The 18,382-nt window shown below is 41.2% G+C and overlaps 1 protein-coding gene across 2 annotated transcripts in view; it reads left to right on the top strand.

Moving 5' to 3' along the window:
• Nucleotides 1-17,760, top strand: part of Haspin (haspin) — a 29,129-nt gene extending 11,369 nt beyond the window's left edge. Inside the window, exons 4-13 of one of the 2 annotated variants that reach the window (XM_076199847.1) lie at nt 777-946; nt 1,082-2,994; nt 5,194-5,224; nt 6,466-6,652; nt 6,744-6,929; nt 8,474-8,613; nt 10,559-10,692; nt 12,724-12,867; nt 15,200-15,351; nt 15,533-17,760. In XM_076199847.1, coding sequence (XP_076055962.1) covers nt 777-946; nt 1,082-2,994; nt 5,194-5,224; nt 6,466-6,652; nt 6,744-6,929; nt 8,474-8,613; nt 10,559-10,692; nt 12,724-12,867; nt 15,200-15,351; nt 15,533-15,731 — 3,256 coding nt within the window. In that variant the 3' untranslated portion in view covers nt 15,732-17,760. The remainder of the gene's footprint in view (nt 1-776; nt 947-1,081; nt 2,995-5,193; nt 5,225-6,465; nt 6,653-6,743; nt 6,930-8,473; nt 8,614-10,558; nt 10,693-12,723; nt 12,868-15,199; nt 15,352-15,532) is intronic. The other variant, XM_076199848.1, reaches the window with a different exon arrangement.
• Nucleotides 17,761-18,382: the final 622 nt, after the last annotated feature.

Here is an 18,382-nt window from a genome sequence, read left to right as displayed (position 1 = left end):
TCCTTTAACAACACTTCCAAACCTCTCTCCTGTTTTGCTTTTGTAATCGATTCATTTCTCAAGGAATAATTTGAATATAGTCTTTTGCAGCCATTGTCTGTTTCCAGTACTATCCAATTTTTGTATTGGAAATAATTTTACCATCTTGGCTCTATGCAAAATTTCTCTCCTGTTCTGCTTTTGTAATAGATTAATTTCTCAAGGAATGATTTAAATTTAAACATAGTCTTTTGCAGCCATTGTCTATTCCCAGTACTATGCATTTTTTGTATTGGAAATAATTTTCCATTCTTGGCTCTGTGCAAAAATAATGTAGATCTTTTTTGCAGTAACTGACAGTCCTTTTTGTATTCACTCTTCTCGTGATTTTTGTATAATTCGTGAACATGTTCACATAGCTTGTACTTTTTTCCATCACGTAATTGACGTAGATAAGAAACCTTATTGGTGCGAACACTAAACCTTGCAGGACTGCTGGTTTCAGCTCTCCGTCCTGACATCTTATCCTATACAACTCTCTCTATTTACTTTCCTTTAAAAAAAAATCTTTCAAAGGATTACAAAGGCGGAGCATGCTGACAGGAGACCTTTTGATCCAAATCTAGGTAGGATGCAAAAAAAAAAAAAATCATATTAATAATAAAATAATAAATAAAAACTATAATAATGTAAATAACAAATGAAATACATAAATAAATCCATTCAAGTTGTTCCGTACCTTCTGTATGTGTGTGTGATTGAGCATATATTGTGAAATGAAAATTTACTTTTTCCAGGTTCAATCAAAAAGTCACGGATAAAGTTCCCTCTGGTGTTAGTATAGAAATTAGTGGTCATGAACAAGGCTCTAAGAACTTGGTAGTTCACAACAGCTCTGAGAATGACTCCTCTCTTCTGTGTCAGTCAATGTTTAAACACTCCTTAAAGAATCCACCAATGCAACCAGGTAAAGATAAAGCTTACTCTTTTATGAAGGTAGTGAAATGTGAACAACATTTTAATCCATGTGTACAGTGAAAGCTATGAATGCATATTTTCTAAATTGTGATGAACATGTTTCTGAAATGTTTTTTAAATTTAGTTACAGAAAAAAAGGCATGGTCTAATCCGTGGAACGAGTCTGAGGCTTTGTTAATTTCAAAAAATGAAAATTGTTCTGACCTAATGAAACACTCATCAGAAGTGTTAGTAGATTCAAGAAAGGAATCAGAACAGGTAAATGACAAATTAGATTATATGAAGGAAATTTCTTGTTCTGACCAAGTTTTCAAATTTACTAATTTGCCTACTCTAGAGAAAAATGAAGCAGAAGATATGTGTACCGGAGAAATGAAGACCCCCCTTAGTGCTTTACCATTAAAGAAAGGGAAACAGAGGAAAAGAACGAATAAGTGTCAGTCTGTTGACTTAATGTTTCAACTAAGGAGAAATATATTAACAAGTACGCCTTCCAGTCACTGTCTAAGTTCACATTTGTCATCAAAAGATCCATTTGGATCCCTACTCGAAGGGGTCCTGTCACCTGTTCCCAAAGATCTTTTAGATGATGTTTTTGTTTCATCGCCAGAATTGTCAGAACAAGCAAGTATTCCATTTGAAAAAATCTCCAGGAATAGTTCCTCTGGTACAAAATATGAAAGTGCAGTGACCTCGCAAAGTCTTTATGAACCTGTCAAAGAACAATATTCATCAACATCGAAGAGCAGAACAAGTCTTGTCAGAGAAGAAAGAAGAGACCAGTTGCATTCCGATATTAATGAAAAAGCCAGTAACTGCTTGCTAGCTGATATAAATGAAAGTGGTTCATCTGATGTGCAAAATGGCAGTGTTGACTTATTTGGCAGCTTAGGTAGTGAAAAAGAGATAACAAAAGTTAGTGAATATTCTAAAAAGTCAAAGGATTCTGTTTCAGAAAAGAATCAGCTTCATGATAATTTTGAAGTGTCAGCTGTCTTAAGAAACTTCACCAGGAGACGAAGGTGCAGTTTAAGAACATTAATGCAAGATGGAAGAAAGAATTCTTCCAAAGGAGTTGAGCTTCAGGTTAATAAAAGGAACAGCAGATGTTCCAGGGCTTATGGTAGGCAAAGTAGCAATAAAAGTTTAAGAAATTCAAGACCCTTTTTCAATTGTAATAAGATAAGAAATTCATCAATATGCAAAAAAGGCAGAAGCATTCAAGAAGTGTCAACAGCAAGCATTTTGAGTAACAATTCAAAGCTGCAGGTAAGTAGATCAAGAGAGCAGCATCAGATAGAGAAAAGATTTTCGAATCAAGGTATATCACAAAAGAATAATAAATCACAGAAGAAAAGATTGAAATGCAATAATGTGCTTACATACCAAAGGTTTACTAATGTTCATTACTTAAAGTCACAGGAAGCCATTAATGATGTTAGCATTGAAGACAAAAAATGGTTTTCGGGTTTTCTTAACGAAGATTCAAATACAAGAGAGAACCATATTGGAAGTGGGAACGAGACTAGTGTATGGAGTTCTGCTCTATGTGATGCCAAACAAATTCCAAGTCACACCACAAGTACTGAACATGAAGATCCTGAAACAGTTAGCAGTAATTTGTTACGTGCAGATTCAACCAACTCTGTTTCATCAAGTTCCAAGGAAGAGTTACTTGAGAACGATGTTTTTGCTACTTCACATTTGTATGCAAGAAGTTCAGGAAACAGCTCTTCTGTCCTCCACAGATCAGATTCTTTAACGAAGACAAAAGGAAATGAAATGAGGCCTGTCATGTATTCACAAGCAAAATTGTTTACGGATAAATATGCATATGACATGTGCAAGAGAACAGGGGCTAAGTATTCAGTTGAAAATGAAATCATGCCCGCCAGAAGCAGTGTTGCATCAGTGACCCAAGCAATGGCAGACTTGCAAGTTCAGGATCAGTTCAGGATGTTGCCAAATATACATGGTACCAAGGTCAAGTTAAGTGACTTTCACCCATCAGCTCCAATGCCTCACAATAGGCGCCAAGTAAGTAGATGTATATACTGTGTATATATATTTTTCCTTCTTCCTTTTTTGATCATGTTAAAAAATTGATGCAGCCTGAAGGGATTTCTCCCCATCTCCTTTTCTGCATGAGGGGATGGAGAGGGGGGTTGCCAATTTAATGAAGTGGCCTTGCTGTGGATGTGCTGTGTCTTGTGGCACTACTTCTGACCCAGGGCAGTGGGCGAGATGCAGGGATGACCTGTCATCCAGGAGGTGCCAAGATAAGATGGAGGAAAAGGGGTGGATGGGAGTGGAGATGTTGGGGTTGGAATGGGTGGGAGTGGTTTTTATGCCTTTGTTTTTTGGCTACTTCCCTTGTAACAGGGATAAAGCCTTTGGTATATGTATGTAAAAAAAAAAAAAACACATGTTAATGAATAGGGGGCCTTCAATATATAGTGTAGGTCCTTGATAGGGATTGTATAACCGTTCTGTATTAGCTCCTTTTTAATTGAGGGACTGCAAGAGAAGTAGAGAAAATAGCCTGACAGTAACAAAAATACATGCATATACCAAGGGATTTTCCCCTTGGTATATGTATGTATGCATGTACCAAAATGCATACATATACCAAAAGGTTTTTCCCCCTTACAAGGGAGGTAGCCAAAAAACAAAGATATAAAATCCACTCCCACCCATTGGATCCTGATATACTCCACTCCCATTCACCCCCCCTCCCTCCGCTTATCTTGGCTCCTTCTGGATAACGGGTCATCCCTGCATCTCGTCCACTGCCCTGGTTCAGCTGTGTTGCAAGACACAACATCCACAGCAAGGCTGTTTCATTAAACCAGCAACCCCCTTCTCCGTCCCCTCATGCAGAAATAGAAAAGATGAGGAGAAATACCTTCTGGCTGCATCAATTTATTTTTCACACATACTCCCCATCCCACACCCACTCCCTTCCATGCATCACAGCATCATCCATACACAACCATTCTCCTTTCACCCCTATCTTCTGTCTTCTCCCATCCTTCCTCAACAGACATTCCCCTCTTTCCCAATGCCCCTTTTACCCCATCTATCCATCTCATCCTTTGTTGCCCCCTCATGTTTACTCCTACCTCTGCCTTCCACACCTTTTTTGCTAATCTATCTTCATTCATTCTTTTCATGTGTCCAAACCATCTCAATACTCTTTCATCAACCCATCTCCCAACCCCCTTTCCACCCCCATTCTTCTCCTCACCTCCTTGTTTCTCACTCTATCCAGCCTAGTAAGCCCCATCATACTTCTCAGGCATCTCATCTCAAACACATTCAAACTCCTCTCTTATGTTCCATATTTCTGCCACGTACAGTGCTGTTGGCATAATCACTCCTTCATACAATCTCCTCTTAACATCCATTCCCAAATGTCCATTTCTCATTACACTTTTTAATCCCCCAAGCCATTTACTTGCTTCTCTCAATCTATATTCTACCTCCACCTCTACTCCCTTTCCTGCCACATTTGCACCCAAGTATCTAAAACTATCCACTCCCTCCAGTCTCTCTCCCTTAATACTCACTTCCAGTCTGCTGTCATTTTCTCCCTTTGTACATCTCATCATCTTACTTTTACCCACATTTATCTTCAGCTTCCTTCTTTCACACACCTTCCCAAACTCTGTCACCAACTACCTCAATCCCCTCTGATCTTGCTACAAGTGCAGTGTCATCAGCAAACAATAACTGGCCCATCTTCCACTTTTCTCCACCTTCTTTAACTTTGTATCTAAAAGAAAAAGAAAAATACTGCCAGGTATAGAGGAATCGGTATACTTTTATAGGAAGTAGTGTGTGAATGAAATTCAGATGCAACACATTACAAAGGAAGAGCATGCTGACAGAAGACCTTTTGGTCCATAACTAGGATAATTTTAGAGTATAGTGGATGGTATACTACCATATAGTAGTGAGTTGTAGACATTGACATTAGTCAGACCCGAAGAAAAAAGGTATTTATTTTGGAAATGAACTGTGCAGGCAAGGTATGAAACAGTTTGACAAGTGTATTTAACTGCAGGGAGAAGTGATTGGAGTTTTTAGGAAAGATATTGTATATTGAAGACCTGTATAAGCATTGATTTTGTAATAAAAGCAGAATTGTCTCAGTTGCAATTAACATCATTAAGTTATTTTTATGAGATTCTTTTCTTATCCCTACCCTGATACCACTCTTGTTTTCCCAAACAGACTTTGCCGTGGAAGTCGCATCTGCTCTTAGGTAAGTGATTTTTGTTTCAAGAGAATATAGTGAAAATCTGTTGCAATAAATTACATGAATTACCAGAGAAATTCTGGTAAAATCCATGAATATAAATGTCTTTTATGCCATCAGTTATTGCCTAGAGGTTCATTAATAGAAAACCTGCAGACCCATAGTGGCTGCCAATAATTCTTGGAATCTCGTACAAATCTTTCTGGGAAGAAACTTTGGACTGCTGTCAGTTGTATCTTTGTGGGACTGTTTCTGTATCACTGGCTGAAAGTTGTAGGGCATGGGCTTTCAACCCTTTTTTCCATATACCTCATACTTATGTTCTTGTGTTATGTGTAGCTGTTCTTTAGCCTTCAGGAGATCAATGCAACACTGAATAGAATCAATAAGCATTGACTACATACCATTAGTTTTTAGATTGTGGCCACGATTGTAAAACTCTGTTGTTCCAAAGGAATAGAAGAATGGTGGGGGAAAAGAATGCTGCCACCAAGTCTTCCTACTTGAGTCATAGGAGGCAACAAAAAATAGGATGGGGATAGGACTAGGAATCCTGCTACCTGGAGCCCCAAAGGGGACATTCCTAAAAAAAGTAAAGGTATAAGAGGGTCTAGGAGTTTTCCAACCAGATGTAACCACCAGACAAAATACAAAACTCCTCATACCACAATGCCCTACACCAAGAATGCTAAGACAACAACGCAGTACATCTTCCCTTAACAAATTTTTGACTCACCCAGGGTCATTTGCCAGTTACCTGAGAGCTGCAGATCTTTTGCAAAAGTGACCAGATTGATTGATTTATTGATTCCCAGAGAGATCTTTTGGACCATTGCTAGCTCAAGTTCACTCCCTCCACTTCTGCTATCCATGTCTAGCAGTTCTCCTTTGTTTATGTTTATTTATTTATATAATTATCCATGAGGAACAAAGATGAGAGTTGAGACAAGGGTGGTGGATGGGAGTGGAATGGGTGGGAATAGGTACATGCCGTTGACTTGGCTACCTCCCTTATAAGGGGGAAAAAGCCCTTGGTATAAAGATGGAATTGTAGTTATTTATTGTTATTACAGGGATGACCTGTCATCCAGGAGGAGCCAAGAAAAGAGGGAGGGGAGGGTGGAGTATGTGGAGATGAAATGGGTGGGAGTGGATTTATGTCTTTTGACTTTGACTACCTCTCTTGTAAGGGGGGGGGGGAAAGCCCTTGGTATATGTATATATGTATTGTTATTTTTATTTTCCAGCCAACAGGCAGAGGCTAAACACTTCTCGGAGATGTGGCGAAAGAAGATCTAGTCGAAAGTCTGTGTCTCAAATTGGAGCCCTACCAGGGAAGAGTGTGAGTAAGGCAGTGTTGGATCCAAAACAGCACGTGCTGGAACTATGTGGTCAGAAGAATCCAGTTTCCATCCAGGAATGCTTAACATCAAGGTTAGCCCACAGTAGCCCTCTGGTCATGGAAGCTGATGACATGATTAGGAGACCTTTCTAAATATCTGTGAATTTTTTTTTCTTATTTCAGTCGCTTGAAGTGTTGTAAGAAGATTGGTGAAGGTGCTTTCGGAGAAGTGTTCATGACACGTCCAGACCCAAACAGTATGGATGGGGCAGCTGTTCTGAAAATTATGCCTATTGAAGGAAATTTCAAAGTTAATGGAGAAAACCAAAAAACCTTTGGTGAAATTGTGTCGGAAATCATAATCTCAAAGTAAGTCATAAGAGTTTTGATTTTTATGTGAATGAGGGATCAGTGATGGGCACGTGCAAGTAGTAAAGTGAAGTAGAATTCAGAGAGAGTGCTGTCTCTGCAGATTGTCTTTGAAGCCCATCAACACCCTCACCTCCATTTGGATGTGCAGCCTCAATGGGCTGGCACTCATTCTATAAAAAAATCTATTAACCACTTCAATACGGGACTTAAATCTCGCGGGCAGCAGCCAATGCCAGCCGTACGACGTAACGAAATAATATTCGCATCATAAAATATAGTCGCCGCTTATATCGATCGTTCTCTCTTTCACCCGCGAATTTTGAAAACCACAGAGAATGGGATTAAGGGCGCATTTGGGAGAATGTAAAAACACAGGGGCGACTACAATAAATATAATCAAGACGCCGATATGGCAGCGTCGCGAATCCACTTGCTCCTCATGACGCCTACGTGTGCGGCACCGTATGGAAGGGGTTAACTTTAACTGTACTTGGAGATTTTATCAAACGAGCAGACATTAAAACCTGCTTGCCACATTCTGCTAGTATAAGCCAGTGACATGAAGACATTTACACAGTAATCCAGCAGACAATAGTCCAGAATTTATTCCTGGAAATATCTACCCAGGACTGTTGCCACCCATTATGGAACTGAATTTTCAGTTAATGAAACGGTAGGTAACATAAAAATGTATTTACCAAAAAAGCCCTTATTAGTGGATGGTCCAGCATACACCCATTCCAAAACCTATTTGTTGCCCCTCCCCTCTTAGCACTGTATGGATGAAGGGTCATCCCTGTCCCCTGGCACACAGACTAGGTCAGAGGCCATCCAGCGAACACAGCACCTCCTCAGCAGGGCCGAACAGCTAGAGCTGGTTTACCTTAACCCCTTCGTTACCGACCCGTCAACCTTACGTAAACAAATGTTTCAAACCATCCCACGAATGGTAGGAGCCTTATGTTTGTAAACACAGACATTTGCCACCACGTGGGTACAAATAACCCAGAAACCGAGGCCTTGAGAGCCCTCAATACACACAGCTTATAACTGTGACATGTGCGTGTCACGGGAGCACGCTCGGTTCCTGGCGGGTGCACTCAGCCGTGACACGCAGGTGTCACAAAACACACATCCGGTACTCAAGGGGTTAATGGTTTCATTTTGTGGTGCCCCCATCCCACCTCCATTAATATGAACTGTCTTCCTGCAAAAGAATTGGTGAGCCACTTGTCATTGTTATGAAGGTCTGTGTCCCAATGGTCCTTTTTGATAGCATGTGTATAGGGACTTTTGTCAGGTACCTTGCTTCTGTCTGTAGCTACCATACAGCACTGGTATACTATATTCCTACAAGGCTGTATATATGGTAAGGAAGGTTTTGAAAACACAGGAGTATTACATGGGTGGCAATGGTAAATAAGGTGGTGTGCAACCTGAATAAAAGGGAATAACTCTCTGAGAACAAGGGGTTGAAATTAAGACAGATATTAACATGATTACCCTATAACTTATGTGAAAATACCATGTTTTCTTTCTAGGGAACTTAGTGGATTAAGAGAAAGTAATGAAGGCAGGAACTGCTGCGAGAATTTTGTCCATGTACTGAGCAGTTGGTGCGTCTTTGGTTCTTACCTACCTTCTCTTCTTGACATGTGGGATCAGTTTGATACTGAAAAAGGTAAGTCATGGTTTTATCTTGTTGTCTTTATTATTAGAGGGAGGGGAGTGGAGTGTGATAGGGATGGAATGGGTGGGAGTGGTTTTTATGCCTTTGTTTTTTGGCTACCTCCCTTGTAAGTGGGAAAAAAGCCTTTGGTATATGTATTTTTATTATTGAGTCATTATTATAATTTTATCTTGTCCCCTGTGGTAGGGGGAAGATACTGCCACCGATTTTTCCCACTTGGGTTGCAAAAGGAGGTGCTCAGATAAGAGGGAGGGTGGAGGGGTGTGGAGTGTATTCAGGGATGGAAATGATTTTATGCCTTTCTCTTTTTGGCTACCTCCCTTGTAAGGGGGAAAAAGCCTTGGTATATGTATTTATGGGTTGCAAAAGGCAGCTAAAACAGGACAGAGTGATGGGACTAGGCATCCTACCCACTGTAACCATATGTGATATATTCCTATGAGAAGTCAAGGTATAAGAGGGTCTGGGAGAAATTTTCCAACCAGAACCAGGAAGCTTCCTTGGAGAGACTGGGGACTGGCAACAACATCTGAGCGAAGCAATACTCTCCTTGGCGTGTGCCCCCAATTAATGATGAATACTGACTTGACAGTAGGAGGAGAGCCTCGGTCAGCTTCCCATGTGAATAGATGAAAGGAAAATTATTAAAGGTTGATAGAGGTATAGGAAATGGAGTTGGGGTGGAGATAAATGCAGATTGAGAGGAGCAAGTTGTCTTGGGGGTTGAATTTAATGAACCATGCCCTTACTTCAACTCACCCTGAACAGGGTTCGAATCGCCATCATCATGACCTTTGCCGCAAGTAACAGCGCCCTTACCTGCTTGGCCAGTGAGCATCCATGACTTGGCTACTTCCCTTAAAAGGGAGGAAAAACCCTCAGTATGTAGATAGATGGATGGAGATACCTTGGGCTGGGTGAAAGATACAGAGTGTCAGTCCTTCAGGGCTACACCATCGGGTGGAAGTGCGGGTGAGGATGGGTTTTGAAGGTGGGTAGCGGGGAGATGAATCTGATGCCCACCTTGCAAGATCATTCCCCTGCTGCTCATCTCTAAAACTTGTGAACATCCTCACTTGCACCTAAAGGTGGAAACTAGATAGGATGACGCACTGTCTTTGGACTGGACTCAATATTTCTGTAAATTAAAAGTTGTTCAACCATCTTATCATGATTAGATAGCAAGTGCTTATATAATTTGACAAGCCATTGACAGCACTAGTACAGAATAGGCATAGCCACAGAATCAGACTGCCCTAGATACAACCATCACACAAAGGACAATGAGAAACTCGTCCTGCACTACTCCACGTTAACTATCCATGTCTTGCGGCTGTTGGTGGTTACCTGTGAGCTGCACATCTCCTGCAGGAGAACATCAGGAGATGCATAGCTACAACTGAAGTAGTCATCTTCACCCCAGTCACGATCCTCTGAAGAAGCGTAGAGCAAAACCAGTTGGGAATAAATTTGCAACTTGATACTAGACCCGTGACTTCTATTTGCACATTCCTCAGTATCTCATCAGTCATCTTTGCTCTATGTGCTTGGACTGTTGGGGTAGGTAGTCATGGCTGGGAATTGGAGAAAAGTGCAGGATTCGAACCCACAACTAGGAGAATGTGAAACCAGTATGCTTCCAATTGTACCACCGGGAGAGACCTGGGGTAAGATTGATTGACTAGGCAGTGACATATGTGTAGCTTCACATTATCTCAGCACACTGTTTTTCCAGAGAAGTCTGTGGGATTGTCCGAAGACAGTCCCAGACTGTACAGGGACTGGTTAATTGAAAAAATTCTAGGCATTTGATGTATTCTGTCTTTATTACTTTGATTGGACACTTTTTTATGATTATAATCTTAAAGATTACAGTTTTATTTAACTTACAATTGTACAAGATTTTCTAACACAGTGACCCTTTTATTTTGACCAGGTTCAGAGAATGACAGGCCAGACCTGTTCCCAGATACACAGCTTTATATAATTCTTGAGTTTGGTCATGGAGGGCAAGACTTGGAGAGTTTTGTCTTCAATAATGCAGGACAGGCTGTGGCGATTTTTCTACAGGCAAGCCCCATTGAGTACTGTGCATGCTATCTCATAAGTGTTGATTAAATTCACAGAATCCTGCATTACATGAAGAGAGTATGTAGCTTAGTGCTCTATGTTGGATGAGTAATAGTCTAGAACATGTATTACTGTATCATGACTAGATTACTTACTCATCCAATATTTTGCATAAAAAACATCAAAGGAGTATCCCTTCAGTTATCAGCATGTGTTTTTGCCATATATATATATATATGTGTGTGTGTGTGTGTGTGTGCATGAATATGTATATATAAATACAATTACTTGTCTATTTATATGATATATGTGTTCTTTTGTCCATATATATATGTGTGTGTGTGTGTGTGTGTATGTATGTATGTCCCTTGTAAGGGAGGTAGCAAAATCAAAGGCATGCATCCACTCCCACCCATTCCGCTCTCATCCACCACCCTTGTTTCCCTCCTATCTTGGCTCCTCATGGAAGAATGGTCATCCCTGTCTCCTGCCCACTTTCTGGGTCAGAAGCAAAGCAGCAAGACACAGCACATCCACAGCAAGGCCACTTCACTTAATCATCGACCCCCTCTCTCTATCCCATCATGCAGAAAATAGAGAAATCTCTCCGCACTGCCTCAAAATATTCATACATTACCACTACCACATCCCCTCCTTTCCTTACTCAACATAGAAAATGGGAGAAGGCAAGGAGAAAATCCCTTTGTGCTGCATCAAAGTATCATCCATTCTCCATTCACCCCTATCCCCTGCCTTGCTCAACAGATATTCCCCTCTTGCTCAAAGCCCCTTTCAGTCCATCTCATTCTCTGTTGTCCCCTTAAGTTAACTGCATCCACCTCTGCTTTCCATGTCTCTTTTGCTAATTTTTCTTCACTCACTCTATCCATGTGTCCAAACACTCCCATACTTTCATCACCCCTATCTGCCATCCCCTTTTCCACACCCATTTTCCTCCTCTTTTATTACTCTATCCAGCCTTGTAACCCCTACTTCTCAGACACTTCATTATATACTTAAATTTGTTCTTTCTGCCTCCCTCAGACTCCAAATCTCTGTCCCATACAGTGTTGTTGGCACAATTGCCCATCTTTGCATCCATTCCCAGATGCCTATTTCTCTCATTCTACAGTTTTCCTTCAACCCCATGCCTCCATTTCCTGCCACATGTGGCCCCAAATGCTTGAAACTATCTACTTCCAGCCTCTCCTGTAAGACTTCCAACTTGCTGCCATCCTTTCCCCATGTACATCTCATCACCTTACTTTTACCTTCAATTTTTTCCTATCACATACCTTCCCAAACTGTCACTAACTGCCTTAATTCCTCCCTTGACCCTGCCTCAAGGGCAGTGTTGGCTGCAAACAATAACTGGCTCACCTCCTACCTCCCTCCATCTTTAACCATCTCCAACCCCCTGCATGTTACCCTAGTGTTTACCTCCTGTACCACCATATCCATGTTAACTTTGAACTGCCACAATGAAATGACACATCCCTGATGCAATTCTAACATAGGCTCTACTACTCTTGTAAGAACACTTGACTGCCCTTAACAGCCATCCTAATTACAATCAACAAACTGATCCCTCTAAAACTACTATAATCACATTCGTCCCCTTTTCCTTTGGAAAGTGGAACTATACTGGCACTCTTCCAGTCCTCCGGCACTCTCCTCTCCCATAGACACAACATTGGGTATCAGTGTTGGTCCTGCAAGACATATCAAAGAGGATCATTTCCTCGCTACCTGTTTTACTTTCATTTTACTCATAGCTAGGGTATGTAACAAATGTACAACCTCTTTTCTAACAATACTGCATCCACAAACACTCATCCAGTTAAGTCTCAGGACAAAGGACGCTTAAGCCATTGCCCAGCCTTCTAAACTTCCCTTTGATCCTTTCCTTATGCTGATTTCTGCATGTGAGGGCACTAGTTTTGGTATTCCATTTAATTGCCTCCTGTTATTTGCAGGAGATACATGAGTGGTAGTTCTAATGACCCTAAACCCATATTCTTTGTATTACAGATTGCATATTCCTTAGCTGTGTCAGAACAAGAGTTAGAATTTGAGCATAGAGATTTGCACTGGGGGAATGTTCTTGTTGCTGTCTCATCTGCCAAGGTGATGGAGTTCCGTATTGCAGGAAAGACGTACAAGCTGAAGACACAGGTGAGTCTTTTTTGATCTTGAACAATGTGGATGTGTATGGCTGTGTACGAGACAAAACTACGAATGGCGTTGAATAAATCTATGTACACCAATAGCTTTTCTGTCCATAAGAGGGGGTGTTCAAGTCGAAGCTTGCCTTGAAGCTTTGTGTGGGAAAAATATAGAAAGATCCCCAGTCTCCTTACTGCATACCATTTAAGTCCATTTTACACTATGCATGGGGGACATGATGGCAGTATTTTTATCCCCTCATCACAGCAGCTGATGCTGTTGGGCCCTGATGTGGAGGTGTGTCTCACTTCTTTGCCTTTGTGGTGAGGGATGGGGATAACCCCACGAGGTACTGAGATTGAAAAGGTAGTAAATAGGTTTTGATAAATATGTGACACGTGCATACTTTGACTTGGCCATCCCCATTATATGCAAAGAGGAAAAAGTGTTTTGGGATGTGTTTATATACAGGAGCATGAGAAAAGTAAAGTTGATGTTCTAAGAGTGGCACATGAGAAAAATAATAGAATATGAGAAATAATGGGTAAAGAATAGATAAGAAGTGGCTTAGCATTGCTCTAGGAGTGGAGATTTGTTTCCAGACAATTGAATGCTGTATAACCCCACCACCTTTTCTTTTTTCTTCTTCTTCTCTTCCACCTCCCCCTCCAGACAACAAACTCTCCAAACCCTGTAAGTATTGACTGCATATATCTATGCAGTTATCATTCATATATAACCACTCCCAACTACACTTAACAAACTGATCCCTCTGAGACTACTACACTCACACTTGTCCCCTTTTTCCTTGTAAAGCAGAACTATACAAGCACACCTTCAGCACTCTACCCTCTTTTAGACAAACATTAAACATCACCAGCCAGTCCATTGTCACTGTACTTCCCTTTTTTAGACATTCCACATAACACCCATCTAACCCAGGTGCCTTACCTGCTCTCATCACCTTAAATTCTGCTTTCACTTCATCTTTTCTTATTTCTCCTCCATTTTCCTTCTTTCATCACTCATTTTCTCCCATTGCAACTATCTTTCCCTCCCTATCCTCCTTCACATTTAACAATTCCTAAAATACTCTGCCCATTTTCCTCTTATGGCTCTTCCATTATAATCTCTCCATCTGCACCATTTACCTCTTCTTCTCTTCTTGATTCGCCTCCCCATCCTCTCTTAATTTCCTTCCAAAACATCTTTTTATTACTTTCAAAATTTTGTCATACTCTTTCCCCATTTCACATCTGCTCTCCTTTTTGCCTCCTTTATCTTATGCTGGCAGTAGACTGGAAGTGAACATTAAGGGAGAGCGACTGGAGGAAGTGGATAGTTTTAGATACTTGGGTGCAAGTGTAGCAGGAAAAGGTGGAGTGAAGGTGGAGGTAGAATGTAGATTGAGAGAAGCGAGTAAATGCCTTGGTGGTTTAAAGAGTGTAATGAGAAATAGACATTTGGGAATGGATGCGAAGAGGAGACTGTATGAAGGAGTGATTGTGCCAACAGCACTGTATGGGGCAGAAACGTGGAACATAAGAGAAGAAGAGAGAAGGAGTTTGAATGTGTTTGAGATGAGGTGTCTGAGAAGTATGGCGGGGGTTACTAGGCTAGATAGAGTGAGAAATGAGGAGGTGAGGAGGAGAACAGGGGTGAAAAAGGATTTGGGAGAGAGGGTTGATGAAAGAATATTAGGATGGTTTGGACACATGGAAAGAATGAGTGAAGAAAGACTAGTAAAAGGTATGGAAGGCAGATGTGGAGGGAGTGAACATGAGGGGACGTCCTAGGATGAGGTGGATGGATGGGGTGAAGGGGGCTTTGGGGAAGAGGGGAATGTCTGTTGAGGAAGGAAGGGAGAGGACGGAAGACAGAGGTGAGTGGAGAATGGTTGTATATGGATGATGATGTGACTGCATGAGGAGGAATGGGCGGGGGGGTGGGGGGTGGGGTAGTATGTGTGAGTAAATTTTGACGCAGCCCGAAGGGATTTCTCCCCGTCCTCTCCTTATATGCAAAGGGGGACGGAGAGGGGGGGTCGCCGATTAAATGAAGCGGCCTTGCTGTGGATGTACTGTGTCTTGCGACACTGCTTCTGACCCAGGGCGGTGGGCGGGGTGCAGGGATGACCCGTCATCCAGGAGGTGCTCAGATGAGAGGAAGGGTGGGAGGGGTGTGGAGTGTATTTGGGGATGAAATGGGTGGGAGTGTTTTTATGCCTTTCCCTTTTTGGCTACCTCCCTTGGAAGGGGGAAAAAGCCTTGGTATATGTATGTATGTATGTATCTTATGCTACAAGTAGTAGGTAATAACCAATATATCTTTTTCTTTAAAGGGAGTTAAAGCAACAGTGATTGATTTCACACTCTCCCGATTGCAAGCCCCAGACTGTGTGGTGTTCAACAACCTTAGTCAAGACCCAGAACTTTTTGAATCGGAAGGAGATTATCAATTTGAAGTCTATCGTCTCATGAAGAAAGCCACCAAGTAAGTGTTGAAATAATAGTTGCACTGAAAATAGGATGGGTACATACTTTGGCTGGTCAGACTTCTTATACAGGGGAAATGGCCTTATAAGTGTATATGTATGTATGCACTGAAAGTTTAGCCTGCATGAATGGCTTTGTTGTGTATGTCAATTTAATCATTAAATGAATTTCTTTTTCAGAAATGACTGGGAGAAGTTCAACCCTTATACCAACGTCCTTTGGTTGCATTACATCCTAGACAAGATGGAAACGGAATGTTATTATAAAAATGTTAAGACCAAAGTGCACCAAACAAACTTGAAGGAAATTCGACAGCTAAAGTCATCTATGTTGGATTATCGCAGTGCCACAGATTTTGTACTGAAACGAGAGGAATGATTTTTCAGCATTTTCATAAATTGTACATAGTTTCATGCCCTCTCCTCTCTCCCCATCTCTTTCTCTCTCACACACACAGCTCAAGGCACAGAAGTATTGTTTGCAACTGATCCAGTGGTCCGAGTTTGATTCTGGCCCAGGACTGAAATGAATTCAATATCGCTGCACTGCGAGTCAACACTCACTCTCATGGGCAAGAAATTAGGTGTGTGTGTATGTATGTATGTGTGTATGTAAGGTCACATATCCATAGATCAGGCATATATGAGCTCAGAGCTCTCATCCGGGAGGGTAGTAACTGTCAATCACGAGTCCAGTGGGTGATCCATAAGTGGTGAATCACACATGCAAAGCGTTATAGTAGGATATGACCTCATGGATTTTATCACCCATCATTAAACTGCATAGAGGATATATTTTAATTTATTTCAATAATGTAATTGTAATTGCTAAAAAATTATGCATTTAGGAGGAACATCAAGTGTTTTCTGATAAACTTGTTGACTGAAATATGGAAGCATGAAGTAACCTGCTCATAATAGAACACTTAAACCTGTTGCTTTATCAATATTTATATACTTTTAAGGAACACAGATCTTATAACTAAGATATAAGAATTGTATATAAACTTCTGAACCCAGGGGAGATATTGGTACCTGTAATAGTATAAAACTTTCTGCTTCGATACTCAGGTCAAATGCAGTGCAATGAGAAAATAAAAAAGCGGGGGGGAGGGGAATAGAGTGCACAATTGTTCCAGCCATAATACATCTTAGAAAAACTCAAGGGTTACCAACAGTAACAAATGCTGATGGGTCCAACCAACCTGTAGGGACCAATGTTGTAAGCTCATATGGGGGGGGTATTTTGACATGGAGGTTGTAGGTAATGTTGTCCTTGCCATTCATCTTCAGATCCAATCGGTGCCCTTGCCCTTTTCTGGAGATGCAGCCATGGCAGTTGGTCTTTGAACCAGGCCCTGTATATATCAGCTTCAACAATATTTTAAATTTTTATACAAGGACAGGTCACAATCGGTAACATCTCCTTTTCTGCTTACTAGCTAGTGACCTACACCAGTACAGTGAAGACATCATTATTTTGCCTGGGGAAGTTATGGGACGGCCTAAGGACAATTGCTCTAGGTTTAAAGAGTTAAGTTCAAGTCAACAATTATTAGTTATTACAATTGTCTGTATTGGGATGGTTTGGACACGTGGAAAGAATGAGTGAAGAAAGATTAGTACAATAAGTGTAGAAGGCAGAAGTGGCGTGAACATTAGGGGGTGACCAAGAACGAGGTGGAAGGATGGGGTAAAAGGGGCATTGGGAAAGAGAGGGATAACGTTGAGGGGTAAGTGGAGAATGGTTGTGTATGGATGGGTGGGGGGATTAGGGAGTATGTGTGAATGATATTCTGAGGTAGCTTGAAGGGATTTCTCCCCTTCTCTTTTTCTGCATGAGGGGATGGAGGGGGAGGTCGCCAAATTAAATGAAGTGGCCTTGCTGTGGATGTGCCGTGTCTTGCTGCATTGCTTCTGACCCATTGCAGTGGGCAAGATGCAGGGATGACCCATTATCCCAGAGGAGCCAAGAAAATAGGGAGGAAGGGTGGTGAATGGGAGTGGAGTATGTGGGGATGAAATGGGTGGGAGTGGATTTATGTGTTGGTATGTACAATTGCCTGATCAAAGATGAGGAAAGGGTGGAAGAACATTTAATATATATTTTCATTATTTTATATATATATATATATATTTATTTCTTCTTCCTCCTACTTCTCCTACCCCCTCCAAGTGCTTTGGTGTTGACTGCAACATTTCACATACTTTTCTTTGAGAAGGAACCATAGAGGAGAGTACATTTTGTATCATCACACAATCATCATATCTGTAGCTGTTGAGTGGTTGCAAATACTGGTAGGCATGACTTAACTGTAGGGGATAAATATATATTTTTTTAAGAATTGAATTGTGCTCTTTTAGTCAAGTGCCAAAGCCAGTGTTTGCCACATTTTTTGTACAAATTATTTCTTAGGATATTTATAATAAAAACGTAAAACAAATTTTTTTTCAATCACTAGATAAAGGTAAGGAAGCGTTCAGCTTAATGAAATAACTTTGGCATCATTAACTGCCCAATTTTTTTTTAAATGATAATTTTGTGCTTCAAGCATTGTGGTTCCCTAGACTGTCTGCCTTGCCAGTCCCGTCTCCCATGGCTGGAAAGGGGTTCTCACACAAATCCTTTATAGAGTGTATATTGTGTTGTTGTTGTTGTTGTCATTCCCTAGACTGTCTGTCCGAGCAGTCCCGTCTCCCCAAGGAAGGCCACAGCCAAAACTGGGTTTTCCCACAAATCCTTTATAGAGTGTATGTTGTGTTGTTTGCATGCATGATTGTGTATAATGCAGTCTTCCATTATGTGTTGTATGGTATGGGGTGAAGTGTTACATCCTGGGCAGCTGTTCACAACACGGTCGTCCAGCCTCTTCTGGTAGCTTAGAAGTGCTGGGTGGTGACCGCATTGCAGTCTGGCCAAGTGGACTCTGTCCTTTCGTGGGAGAGAGGATTCAGAAGGGTGGATATCAGGGGGTCTGGCATGCAGCAGTGTGTTGTCTTTGAGTGTGTTAATGGAGCGGTGAGTGATAT

Source organism: Oratosquilla oratoria, chromosome 16 (genome assembly GCF_046742065.1).
Source record: "Oratosquilla oratoria isolate Oo_2021 chromosome 16, ASM4674206v1, whole genome shotgun sequence".
In the NCBI taxonomy this organism is placed as follows: Eukaryota; Metazoa; Arthropoda; class Malacostraca; order Stomatopoda; family Squillidae; genus Oratosquilla; species Oratosquilla oratoria.
This window is presented reverse-complemented; position numbering and strand designations above follow the sequence as displayed.